Raw genomic sequence first — 13,410 nt, forward strand, 5'->3', positions numbered from 1 at the left:
AGCTAAAGGATAGCGCTCGTTAAAAATATTTTGAATGACCTAATTTTCTCGCAGAAAATGAAGTAGGGAAGGTCCAAATTGAGCATTACGGTGTTCAATAAATATCTTCTTTTAGCAAGAGAGGTCATGCCTCGGAACTAGGAAGTGCGTGTAAATCCTATAAAAGCGGTCTCCGCATTCTTCCTGGCCAGTAGAACTCTATCTACGTGTCTTGATAAACTCATAATGGATTATTACTTGTTTCAAGGCCAATTTATTTAAAGCAAACAGGTGGTTGGGGCTGTTATGTGGTATTGTGTGTGTGTGTTTGGCTGTAAGTGTAGGGTTCGGAGGATGTATGCTTGCAGAAGTTCTCTTATCTGGCAAGTTTTGCAAGTGACTAGTTACCACCGTACCGACAAAGAAGTATCGCCGAGCGATTTAGCGTTCGAATATAATCGTGTAGAAACCGATTTGCAGGCAACACACTAACAGGTTGGCCCACTAGCATCTTAGACCTGAGGTGAAAAAGCAGCAGTTTGACGGCCGATTGGCGCTTTGAGCAGTGACTGTGGATTTTATTCCCACTGGAAAAATGTTTGTGTGATGGACATGAATTTTCAGTGTCTGTGTTTTTATTACTGATATTATAAGTATTCATATTAATTGGAATGCATAAAAAGTATTCATCACTCATCCTAGTATCCATAACACAAGCGGCGCTTACTTTGGTGCCAGATGCCAATGTGTGTACTGTAGTAATATATTTATTTTGATTTAAGAAAGAAACAGTAGAAGGCGTATAGGAAAGCTTGAAGCTAGCTTAAAGTGAAATAACAAAAAAATCTTTCATAAGTGTGATATTAATAGGCTGAGCACGATGTCGTCGAAACTCCTGGGAGGTAAAAAAGTGGGATAACTAAACATGGAAACAAACACTTATCCTAAATGCATGCCAATTTGCAATTCCATCGCGCCAGGCGAACGTCCCCTACCGGTTCCTACCGGTGACTCAGTTGCGACCCTCTTTCATGTATTTTCATCAATTATCATGTGATACAGATATTGATTCACACAAGGGTGTAATTTCCATACTTATGACTAATTGTTCAGCTTGTACGTGATATTAGAATTAGGTATCTAGAGCGATTTTGGTTTAGTTTTAAGTTTGCTCATGGATTGTTACAATTATTGGTCCACGTTTCTTGATTCGAGTCAAACTATCCATTTACGCTCAAATTAGTATTTAATATCGTGCATTAGTGAAGACCAAAAATGTACTGTGGTTTAAAGACGTCAAATCAAAATGCGTTTTATTTATGCAATTCAATTATTTAAACTCTATCTAATACCACTTGAATTGAAAAAGTGTTTATTTTGTTTCTTTGTTTATTTGAAACCTAATTTGAGCTCAGCCACTACAGCAATTTAAAAAAAAAAAAAATACATTGCTTGCATCCTGGAGATAGGAAAAAGGACACTTTTTAGCACAGAATATTAAACGATTGCCGAGCGATTTTTAAGAAACGGAACAAACTCGATTTCCACGAGCAATAGCTTGATTTATATATTTTTTTTTAATTACTAAAAATTATTGCGAATATACAAATAACGCAATTCATTGATTTCAATGTAAATGAATTTTATAATTATTTCCAAATGCTGGTACTGGAGCGTTATTATTTTACTTAAATAGCCGAGGTAACGCCGTCGGTAGGTACACTAATCATACGATTTTCTTACACATCATATAAACACATTACTGGCCCACTACAGGACAAGGGTCTCCTCCCTCAATTAGGGTTTAGGCCGTAGTCCACCAACCTGGCCTAGTGCGGATTGGTGGACTTTACTCGCCTTTGAAAACATTATGGAGAACTCTCAGGAACGCAGGTTTCCTCACGATGTTTTCCCTTCACCATTGAAGCAAGTAATATTTAACGCACATAACTTTAGAAAAGTTAAGGTGCGTGCTGGAATTAGAACTCGGCCATGCGAAAGTGAAGCTGAAGTCCTAACCACTGGGCTGTCACCGCTTCTACAATTTTCCTCGATTTTCTTACACAAATACTAATTTAATTTTAATTATTATTGAATAATTATCCCGGTTTATTGAATAGGTTCCTTACAGCAGGAGCCTTTATTGATGTTTTAGCTGCGAGAATGAAATATTTCTTTCCTTTTGCAAGAATTCAGCAAACGCTATGACAGTTTGCACGATGCAAGGGTATTTTTAAAATCCCGCGAAAATAACTTCTCGTTGCTTTTCCGGGATAACACTTTATGTTCATCTCAAGGGTGTAAGCTGTATACCTATAAGTGCCAAGTTCCATCAAGACAAGCGTAGAGGTTGAGACCATGGATAACAAACAAAACGAAATTCGCATTAATAATATTTATGGATATGGCATAGGTTGAGAAAGGGAGTAGCAGTAGCAGCGTTAATAAGCAATAGCAGCAACCCACGCACGTATTGTCATCGCTAACGTTATCGAGTAATCACTCTACTATTTATTATTCTAGATCCTAAACTAAACTAACTGCATATCGATTAATCTCATGCGGGTGAAACAGCGGGCACAAATAGTAATGAAGATTCATTGTTAGTTGTGTCACGCTTTATTGGTTGTAGCGTTATGATAGTTGACAAGTAGTCTATATAAAACAGTCCTCATCATCATTCATAATCCCATTACCAGCCCACTACAGGGCATAGGTCTCCTCTGAGAGTGAGAAAGGTTTAGACCGTCTCCACAAAGCAGGCCGATCGCGGGTTAGGCCGAGTGCCGGCGATCGAACTCAGTCCGCCGAAAATGAGGCCGATTTCCAGCCGATCCGAAATATTGGATAGAAGCAGGCATTACTTTGCGGAAATCCATGCTGTTCGCGGCTTATAGCAAATTAAGCTTAATTTTCATAATATAGCTTATAAATTATTGTCATCATCATCATTATCAACTACTAACTGAAAGAAGAAACTACATGTGCAGTTGCAAAAAGCGCCCACTGCTAAACATACCCTAGGCAGACTTCTATATCTTCTATCTATCTATATATATAAAAAAAGTGTAGGGTATGTTCCGTATAGGCTCCGAAACGGCTGGACCGATTTCAATGAAACATACGGACCCGGGAATCTCCGGATTGACCTGGCGAGTAATGACCTGTAAAGTTTGATGTAAGTTTATTGTTTTAATAAAATAAAGCAAAATGTAGCCCGCCAGCTAGTTACCTATATTTCAAATCAAGAAAGAAATAGCAAAATATTAAAATTTTTATTTTTGTAACAGTTTTACATCCAAACGAGTAAACCTATAGTATTTTTTTTTGTTTTTTTTCTCTGTCATAGTGAAAAAAGGCTTCACCAACTCTTTGTAGATTGTAATACGTCAGAACTTTGTATCGGGAGATAGCGGTAAATGTCCATCCAGTTCTGAATTAGAGAAAGCTCATTCAAGAGTTTAATCCATATTTATTTACGTTACAGAGCTCCGCGGTGGTCCACTCGGCTCGGATGTGTACAAGCTGGAACAGTGGCACTGCCACTGGGGGGCTGTCAACGGCGAGGGCTCGGAGCACACAGTCGACGGACGAGCTTTCTCAGGCGAGCTGCACCTTGTACACTGGAACACGTCAAAGTATGGCAGCTTTGCCGAGGCGGCCGGCCAGACAGACGGACTAGCTGTTTTGGGAGTACTATTAATGGTAAATAATCAGTTTATTAATGTAGAGAGTGATACATTAGAAGCAATTTTGTATTGGACTGTGTGTAGCTGCTAACCAGCATATTTGTTGCAATAGCTTCATCAAAGGTTTGCCTAAAAGAGTAACTTAAACCTCAGGTTAACTTAAACCATCTGTGAGTCTCGGACCTGGTCTTAAGGTGAGGTCTGGCAAGATAGGCGTGGATGAAACCCGTGGACGTTCGGGTGACATGAGAAACCGCGGACCTCTTCTCCGCCGTCGAAGTTTTAAATTTTTATACTACTTGTGATGCATTCACGGTGATGGTTTTTGCCCGGGACGTAATGGTTGAGGAATATACAATGGTAGCGTGAGTTTATGAGAAAAGACGTGACTCCGAGTCAAATAAGAACCATATGCATGCATACCTGTTGTTTATTTTACCTTTTAAATATCGATGAGCACATACAGGTACGTTCTTTCATTTATTGTTGCAAGCCATTATTAAAATTGTGGAAGCAAGTGAATCTGACTCGGATGGCATAACAGCAGTTAATCGCCCATCTGCTAACCGACAAAAAATATATTTTAAATAAAGATTTTCTCAAACAAAATTGTTTAAGATAAATAACTTCATTTTAAAATACTTACGTTACACTTTGTTGCAATCGCTCCTGCATTAGTTTGTGTCATACACTATACTTATACTGTTCAATTTATATGTGTGGTTTCTACATTGAATTTTAATTATTTCGCATATCGCAAATAGGTAATTTGTAGAACAATGTTTAGTTTTATTATACCAGAATTGTTTATTTCTGTTTATAAGTTTGAACCAAGTCGGTATCAATCTCAAAGATAATATTTTACCATACCATTTGTGAAAATTTAAGCTACGCATAAATTATAAACAGAGCCTTATGAAGCAAAGTTATTCGATGCAATGTCAGTGTGCACTAACCCTTACAGTTATAGACAAGTAACTTTGTCATAGAAAGAAGTAATAATATTTTTATTGCATGCTAAACATAATATTTCCGGCAACAAAACTTATTAAAATGAACGTTACGGCGCGTTCTTATCAGTCATCTTGCGCAAAGCCTTTGTATTGTAAGTGTTAAGTTTATGACATCCTCGGTAAATACACATTTTATATACCTGCACTGGCTGTCTGGTTATTATTTAAAACTAGCAAATGTCCGCGACTTTGTCCATGTAGAATTTCTGTTTTCCGGTTTTCAGCTAAGTCGCCTTGAACACTCCTTGCTAAATTCCTCTTCCTTACGAAATGAAAAAGTACTTGATCGGTACAGTCTTATCCACTGTAAGAAAGGTCTCTGCCTGCCTTGCAAATCCTTTTATTTACCGGTACGATGATCCTATTATTTTTCGGTACGATGTCGCGTAGAAACCGATTAGGTACACTCGCCCAACTATCCTTAAAAAACCATAAGATCTTGTTGGTAGCTTTTCGGTTGAAGACACGGAGGAATAGTTTTCAAAATGCATAGATTATATTGTGATATATTGTTGCTGCAAAGCTTGCAAAAGCAAACGATAAAAAAACATGTTTATTTTATAGGTGATCAACTGATCACTTAAAAAACGTAGGTACCACATACTCAAGTAATTAAAGCGTGGCAACGGAGTGAAAGTGGTACACGGGTGTGGAGAGAGCAGATTTGTACGAACAACAACCGTCGCGTTGAGCTGGCGCGATTATCTGATATAACTGTAACATATTATATTTATATGAGAGAGTAGCTCGGCCCGCGACCTCTTGTAAGTACCTACCTATACTATAGTGTGCTCTGTATCGCTACTTCCCTATTAATATTGTTATTTGTGAGAAAGTTGAAGCGTGAACAACAAACCATCAAAAAAAACTATTGTATTTTAACTAGGTATCCAGTAGGTTCCTCTTATACCTTAAATAATGGATGCCAGCAACTTCATCTGCATAAATTTCCAGATACCTACCCTGTGAGTATAAGAATTTTTCCGCGATGCCCGTTTCCAGAAAGCAAGATTATGTCAAAATACTATAATTTCATACAAACTTTAATGCCGTATTGTACCTGTTTGTAGGTAGAATATTCAAAACCTTTGAAGTACATGTTTCTTATTTTTGGGGTGGATATAATTTTAAGAAATCCTTTCTTAGTAGGTACTTACCTAAAATCTAAGCTGCTCAAAATTCCAAGTTTCTACGTTCAACCGTCAGCCAGGACAAATCCTTTTATAGCTTACATACATAACAAATTTTATAAACATCTGTTCTGCCATTTTGGAAGAAAGGGACACATTAGATCTATTCCTTAGGCACAGATTTTTTCACATAAACCACCTGTGTGCAAAGTACTTATCACGTTAAAAACCGTTGCTCGTTTGGCTACGTGAAAAACCGACTAACCGACTGCGTTTTCGCATTTAAAATATAAGTTAAGTTACATATATTATGATTATGAGAGATGCGTGGTGCGATCTGATATTATGTTAAGTCTAATTTGTATGTGTACATGTGTGACGGATGTTCCCAATCATTGTTCGATGCAGCGTGCACCGAGTGAACGCTCAAAGCAACAAACACATAAACCTACATACCTACTCGTTATTTATTATAATAGATAATAATAGAAGGTCCACAGACAATAAACCAAAAAAATATTTTTGTTTATTACATTATAGTAACGACTACAGGGCACGGGACTCCAAGTGCGGATTGGTAAAATTCACACGCCTTTGAGAACAACAGGGAACTCTCAAGTCTTGCTGGTTCCCTCACGATGTTTTCGTTTACCGTTACAGCAAATGATATTTGAATTCCTTAAATTAAAAACTGTTCGTTAACTCCAAAATGATCGAGCTGCGTACCCGGGATCTAACTCGATCTTCCTGAAAGGGTGACCGAAGCCTCGTACCATTAGGCTATCACCGCTTTCATGAATCACCTGATTGATGTACCGATCGATCCCGAAATGTGGAAACTGTTTTAACCTAAATATTTACAAATACTTTAATCACGCTTGGCAGATATACTATTATATTATTGGACGTAAGTCATTGCACACTCATATACATAGATTGCACACTCACTTTGAAAGCGTTGCTTAAATAAAGAGACATACGTATGTCTCATTGTAGTAAACAAAAGATGTTTGGTTACATAAGAGAAGCCTCACAATGCAATCCTTTTAACATTAACCTCTCTCACTCAAACACATAATTTAGATAAGTACATAAACATTCGCAGTGAGATCAATATACGAACACCACGTGCATGTAGCATGTAGCGAGGCTGCGGTGAAGGCGACGGCTATACAAGGTGACTTTTTTATCGTCTTACAACGGTAACCCTTTTAGTCAATCCGATCTAAAGTATCTATCTCTTTACTACACTTGTATAATAAGTTAGGTTTACAGCAGACAGCTAATTTTTATTGTTTATGTATGTAAACAGTTTTGTTGCCCGCGTTCTTATTACGATTTTTTACAAACCCCGTGGGAAACGTGTTTTCCTGGAATAAAAAGTAACCTATGACACTCTCCATCTTTTCAACAAACTCTATGCCAAAAATCAAGGATGATTGGTTTGGCTTAGTTAGAGAGTGAAGGAAATACAAACAAACACATTTTCGCATTTATAATTTATAACAAACTATATTTTAATATGTTTGCGTTGAGAACTTAAAGCAGTTAAAGCAAATTTGCGATAACACACGCTCCTTTCAAAATACGTTCACATTAATTTATCAGTCGTGACGATGAAAGCGCTTTCGATGTTAAGTGTCAAATAATGTTTATTCATGGTTTCTTTGTTCTGAATTTATTTTTAAATGTCGCTTATAAAATGGCTCAGCTCTTAAGGAAAATAGCGAGTCGTTTACTTTTATCGTCAAAAAAAAGAGGTTCTTTCCTATATAATAATATTTAATTATAATTAAATAATATTAAATTTTTGCTTTTAAAGATATCACTGAACTTGGTTACCAATAGTAATCACGGCTTAGTTTTTCGGATTAAGAGCTGTAAGAAAAGTATATATACCTACAGGATCCATAACAAATACAAGTAGGCAGGGAGTTGATAGTTTAGGCTCCGTTTTATCAAAAAAATATTCAAGTGCAAAGCAAAAGTGCAGTGCAAAGATTGTTTTGAAAATATTAAAAAATTATAAAAGCATTCCACCTTAAACAATATCTCATTTGATTTGTTTTCTTCTATTATTAAAACATACTTTAAACTATGAAGTCAAGACACGATCTTTTAAATATTAAGACAAGTTAGAAAAAATTGACTTATACATATCAGACTTAGACTTATACAGTCGTGTCTCTAACCTATCTTCTTATTTTCATTTTCAGGTTGGTTCCCGGCATGCAGAGCTAGATAAGGTCGTAAAGCTACTGCCATATATCCAGCACAGAGGGGATAAGGTGACGTTCTCCGAGCCCCTGAACCCCGCCAATTTGCTACCAAAGCAAAAGGCCTACTGGACCTACCCCGGCTCGCTCACCACGCCGCCCTGCACTGAGTCCGTCACTTGGATACTCTTCAAGGAACCCGTTCAAGTTTCCGCAGAACAGGTAAAGAAAAAATGAAATTTTAATTTTATACCTACTTATAAGAACGGATTGCGCAACATCAGAGAGTGGACTGGGATAGCGTGTGCCGCCCAGCTATTTAGCCTCGGAAAGACAAGGCGAAATATCAAAGTCTGACGGCCAACCTGCACTAGTTGTAGAGGCACCTATAGAAGAAGAACAAATAAAATCGGGATCCCTGATGCTTTGCTATTACTGCTCTAATGCTAACACACTATAACCACAAGTATGTGAAGCTTTTTGACGACCTCCTTGGCGCAGCGTTGAGGGACACATGAAAATGTTTATTTGGGAATGTGTAGTTCGAGGCAAATCGGTGTGCTCTGGTTACCACCCTGCTGTCAAAACTTTCTGCCAAGCGATTTAGCATACCGGTGCGATGTCGCGTAGAAACCGAATAGGGGTATTGGGTTTAATAACACTGTCGTACTCCGAACACCTAAGCCCGCTATCTTCTTCGACTTCATCATCACTTACCACCGAGTGAGATTGGAGTCAAGGGATAACGAGTAGTGGAATAGGAAAAAATAAAAAAAAACACAAAGAAAGTAAAGAAATGTCAATTTCCAAAGCTGCATTTTTTGTACCGTCCATCGCTGCAACAAGCTATCTGCCAGCAGGAATGATGATGCTATATATTTATTACATACCATTAAATTTGTGTTTCAGCTGGCCCTGATGCGTAAGCTCAGATGTGGCGAAGCGTCCTGTGGCGTCGAAGCAATGGAGGTGCTACACAACTACCGGCCAACGCTGCCGCTAGGCAACCGTGAGCTGCGCGACTACGGTGGAAACTAACACTCAACAACTTGTGAAATTGTGATTAGTGGCGAAAGCGAAATTTTATTACAAAAAAAAAACTCTTACCAAACTTTAAACCTTCCTCATTCTTCGGCATTGAACCAAGAAAACTTGGCGCCTTAAGCGGATGACTCAAGAAACAATACGAACTGGAGTAAATAAATAAAAACAATACCCTCGGCGGGGATTTCCCACTGGTGTACTCGGTAAACTAAAGGCACAGTAGGCAGTGCAATAACTGACTGATTGTGCCGCGCTAAAGCGAAGGTCAAACCTTCGCGTCAGCACTCAGCTCACGATCACAAAAGTAGGTTGGATACCTAGATGTGGCCCTAGCTTTTTTGAATTTGAAATTTTGAATTTTTGAATTTGAATTTGACCTCTCGGGCTCGATCTCACATTTAGTAGCCTAACGGGAGCGGGCGTATTCTTGACCCTCGTATGCACGTGAACGAATCCAGATCTAATTCTCAGGAATTGGTTCGAATCGAATTGTTCAGACGAAAACGGCTTAATAAATGAAATTTATTTCGAAACCGGTTTCAAGCCCTGCCTTGAACTGCAGCACCAATTAGGATGACATCGCAATCAAGCAGATTGTCAAAAAAAACTCATTCAGTCTACTATTAATTGTTAATTTTCTTAAATACTATTATAGAATTGATTTGGGCTTGCTACGGTCGCTCACGACCTTTCTTTCTACAATACGAGTATATAAGTTATTTATTTATCCAGTAATGAAGCAAAACGGTTATATAATATGTTTGCTGTTTACACGTGTTCATTACTAACTGTGATGGGTAAATTGCGAGAAGTAAACAGTCTGCATATTTAATTTTAGTCAATCACAATAGTGCCTATGTAGCAGCTAATTGTAGTCAGTATAAAGTATAAACTGTTATTTAATAATTAAATAGCTGATTATAGTATTACATTTATATGGATAAATATCGTTCAGAAGAACACTATTCACCGTTTTTTAGGAAATTGTATAAACAATAAAGAATTATGAAAATTGTGTTTATAAATTTTATTATGTCTATTAAAATGTGTCAATGTCGTTGCTTTTCTTTGATAGTGGCACAAGTAAATATTAATTGGTTATAATACGAATTTCGTAATGAATAAAAATTCAAAGGCTGTGACGTTGTAGTATCATAAAAGCTTTCTTGCTGCTCTCTCTTGGTAGCCCCTAGATTGCAATTGCGTCGATAAAAACTCTATGATTATTCTGTATGTCAATTTGATAGAAATTTCATTTGTTTCACTATCAAAGCAAAGCAACGATGAGTCTAAAATAGAGATGAAAAAATTTAATGTATAGAAATATATTTTAGCTTCTTAAATGAGGCGACTCTTATTGCAATTTGAAATTTTAGTTTTATTAGGATATGATATGTATACTCACTTGTAATTGTAGAGTTGTTTAATGTTTTCGAGTACTGGGGCATTCTCGTCGGAAGTTATTATGTATTGCCACGAAGGTAGGCATACGATGTATTTCCTCTAAACAATTTTTCACTACTTTCTGGTTAGATTTTTTTTCACGCACGGATGGACATGGTGAAACTATATCGGTTTTGTCTGCTAAGTGGTTTCCACCGTAGATACCGCCCTATCGACAAAGCCGTGCCGCCAAGCGTACCTAGGTAAAATACGATGCCGCGTAGACACCAATAAGGGTATGGGTTCAGTATAACTAGGTACCATCTTAGACTGTGTTATCACCAGTCAGCAATGTTACCTGGTCAGTACCAGGTAACATTGCAGTAAAAAGCTTGTTGTGAAATTAAAAAAAAAACAAAAACCATAATATTATGCACCAGCCTCGTTGACTGCGCAACTCTAAAAATCAGTAGTGCAGATACAGGATAGTACATATGATGACTTTTAAACTTTTGTTACTACAGTTGCAAGCGTCCCAGCTTTATACTAAGAATACTGAGCAACTAATCGTATAATTATACTTCACGACATGTAAAAAGAGCGTTGACGCTCGACCTATGAACCGGATACTATACAATTACATGCAAATTATTGCGATTTAAGCAATATTAGTTAATGAATATTTATTTAATATAACTTAGTCATAAAAAATTATAAGAAATAGGCAAGATGCTATAATTAGTTTAGATCACCGAGTGCACTGTATTAGGTCCTCCAACGCACTTTTTTATTTGACCCAACATATGGATATCTACCTTCCTATAACTTTTTGTGGCCTTATAATCAGTGCCTTAAACTTCATTTGAACTTAATATTAGTTGATAAACGGCCTTATACTATGGTCTAATGTAAAACTTATTGACTGATCTTAACTTTAAAATGTGACCTCAATAGTTAATAGCTAAGCAGTCCTATAAATAAAGAGGTGTCGTTATTTACCTACGTGATATTTCTATGTATTGTGATTTCAGTTACAGAATATAATTAGAAGTTTATGTTGAGATATATCGATTCGTTTTGTAAACCGGTGAAAAGAGTGTTAAGTCCAAAACATATTTCAAAAAAACTTTTATAGAAAATACCTGTATGAAAAATTTACCTACAACATAATACCTACGTTTGTTTTAAAATAAGATCATCATCAAAATCTTGTTTATTTCGTCTTGTTTGTCTTTATACGTTTCTTTGGAAACTATGTTGAAATAAAAAAATTGTCATATTATTTAATAATTAAGGACCTCATTTATTTAAATTTTTAACAGTGATTATTAGGCTGGAAAAACAAAGTACTAAGTATAAGTCGTCTGAATCCTCGGGATAGTACGCTCCAATGTAAACTGCGGGTTTTCTAAGGTACCTATCTTACACAAAGGGTAATAGCAGACATACACCCGCTTTCAGCATGTGCCGACGCAATGACTGTTGTCAATGCGTGCTAACTATTTGAGCTAACGAACAATGCTATATGTTTTTTAATATCGAATTCAGTTTAAGGAGATATTTTGGTATGTACACCCTACTATGAGTTAGGCATAAAAAAGTAGGTGTAAAAGTATCGCCCTAGAACGTTTTAATTGCTGACCGATACAAACTTTTTTATGATTTAAAAAGTCATTGAAACATTCTAATTCTACCGCAATACTTTTTACGTATACTAATAATAATACTTAATACGTAGGATGTAACTACCAATTTGGTAGTTACAATCTATATATTGCCGCCATACTCAATACTATTATTTTGAATTTCTTTTGGACTTTAAACTCTATTCACAGCACGCAAAGTAATTTATCTTTGTTATCAGTGTGTTATTATGTAATGTAGATAGGTACCTATTATTTTAATTTGTGCCTCGAATAGTAACGAGCTATGCTAATGAGTAATGACGTAGTTATATTAACTGTGTTGTTACTGATACGATTTAAGATAGGTATTTTACGAATAAGTACAATTATAAGGTATCCATCAAGTTGTATGTTTTGTTTTGCAGTATTCTGCCGCAATTTATCTACCAGTACATTGCATGTGCCTCTACAGATATATTTAAAATAGATTTTTATTTATACAAGTTTTTTTTATTTCCAGATATACCTATATTCCACATATATTTTAATCACTGCTTATCCAATCCATTACATTCAGAGCTCTTTATTGAGTAGCAGAGCCCGCCGCTTGTCCTTTTTATAAACTCAGCGTCAGCTAAGAAAGGATTTTATGAATGGGGACGGAATGAGGGCAATAATAGGTACAACGGCCACGTTGTACCTATTAAAGTCCTGTTAAAAACAGGACTTTAATACACTTACAACAGGTACAACACTTCTTGTACAAAAGTTGACAAGTAGGATAGGTTTTTTATTTGGACTCAGGGCGAAAGTTGAAATGCAGACGAGGTAAACAGAATCAGGACACAGGCGCAGACGGCTCTGATCAGCCGATGGAAGGAAGACTTGGAGTCCCCTATTGCTGGCAGAGAGAGAGAGAGACGTAGGACGCAATTCGACCTCACCTAGAACGATGGCTGAAGCAAAGGCACACGGACCACTGACAAACAGATTCGTGCAGGTGCTTGGGTGCTTTAGTAAGTAAGTATCGGCACAAGATTGCAAGGTGAGATGTGCCGTCCGAATGTCATGATTTTGGTGCAGCTGAGGACACGGCGCAGCACGGTAAAATGCGCTGCATGGGGACTGCAAAAGCTTACGGCGATATTTGAGAAAGAACATTCCCTGATTACGCGATTTAATAAAATTTTTACATATTATTAAAACTCTTGGACCACTCAGGATGGAGCTTGCCAAGACAGTGTAATAGTACGTTTACACGCTTGGAAAGTCTAGACAAGCATCCACAAACGCAAGTGTGTAAACAGGGTGTTTGGCGTGGCTTGCGTGAG

The 13,410-nt window shown here is 37.0% G+C and overlaps 1 protein-coding gene across 1 annotated transcript in view; it reads left to right on the forward strand.

Moving 5' to 3' along the window:
* Window positions 1-12,577, forward strand: part of LOC120629032 (carbonic anhydrase 1-like) — a 35,481-nt gene extending 22,904 nt beyond the window's left edge. The window contains exons 3-5 of the mRNA XM_039897774.1: window positions 3,467-3,684; window positions 8,028-8,249; window positions 8,937-12,577. Of these exons, the coding sequence (XP_039753708.1) occupies window positions 3,467-3,684; window positions 8,028-8,249; window positions 8,937-9,065 (569 nt within the window). The 3' untranslated portion in view covers window positions 9,066-12,577. The remainder of the gene's footprint in view (window positions 1-3,466; window positions 3,685-8,027; window positions 8,250-8,936) is intronic.
* Window positions 12,578-13,410: the final 833 nt, after the last annotated feature.

Source organism: Pararge aegeria, chromosome 2 (assembly GCF_905163445.1).
Source record: "Pararge aegeria chromosome 2, ilParAegt1.1, whole genome shotgun sequence".
Lineage (NCBI taxonomy): Eukaryota > Metazoa > Arthropoda > Insecta > Lepidoptera > Nymphalidae > Pararge > Pararge aegeria.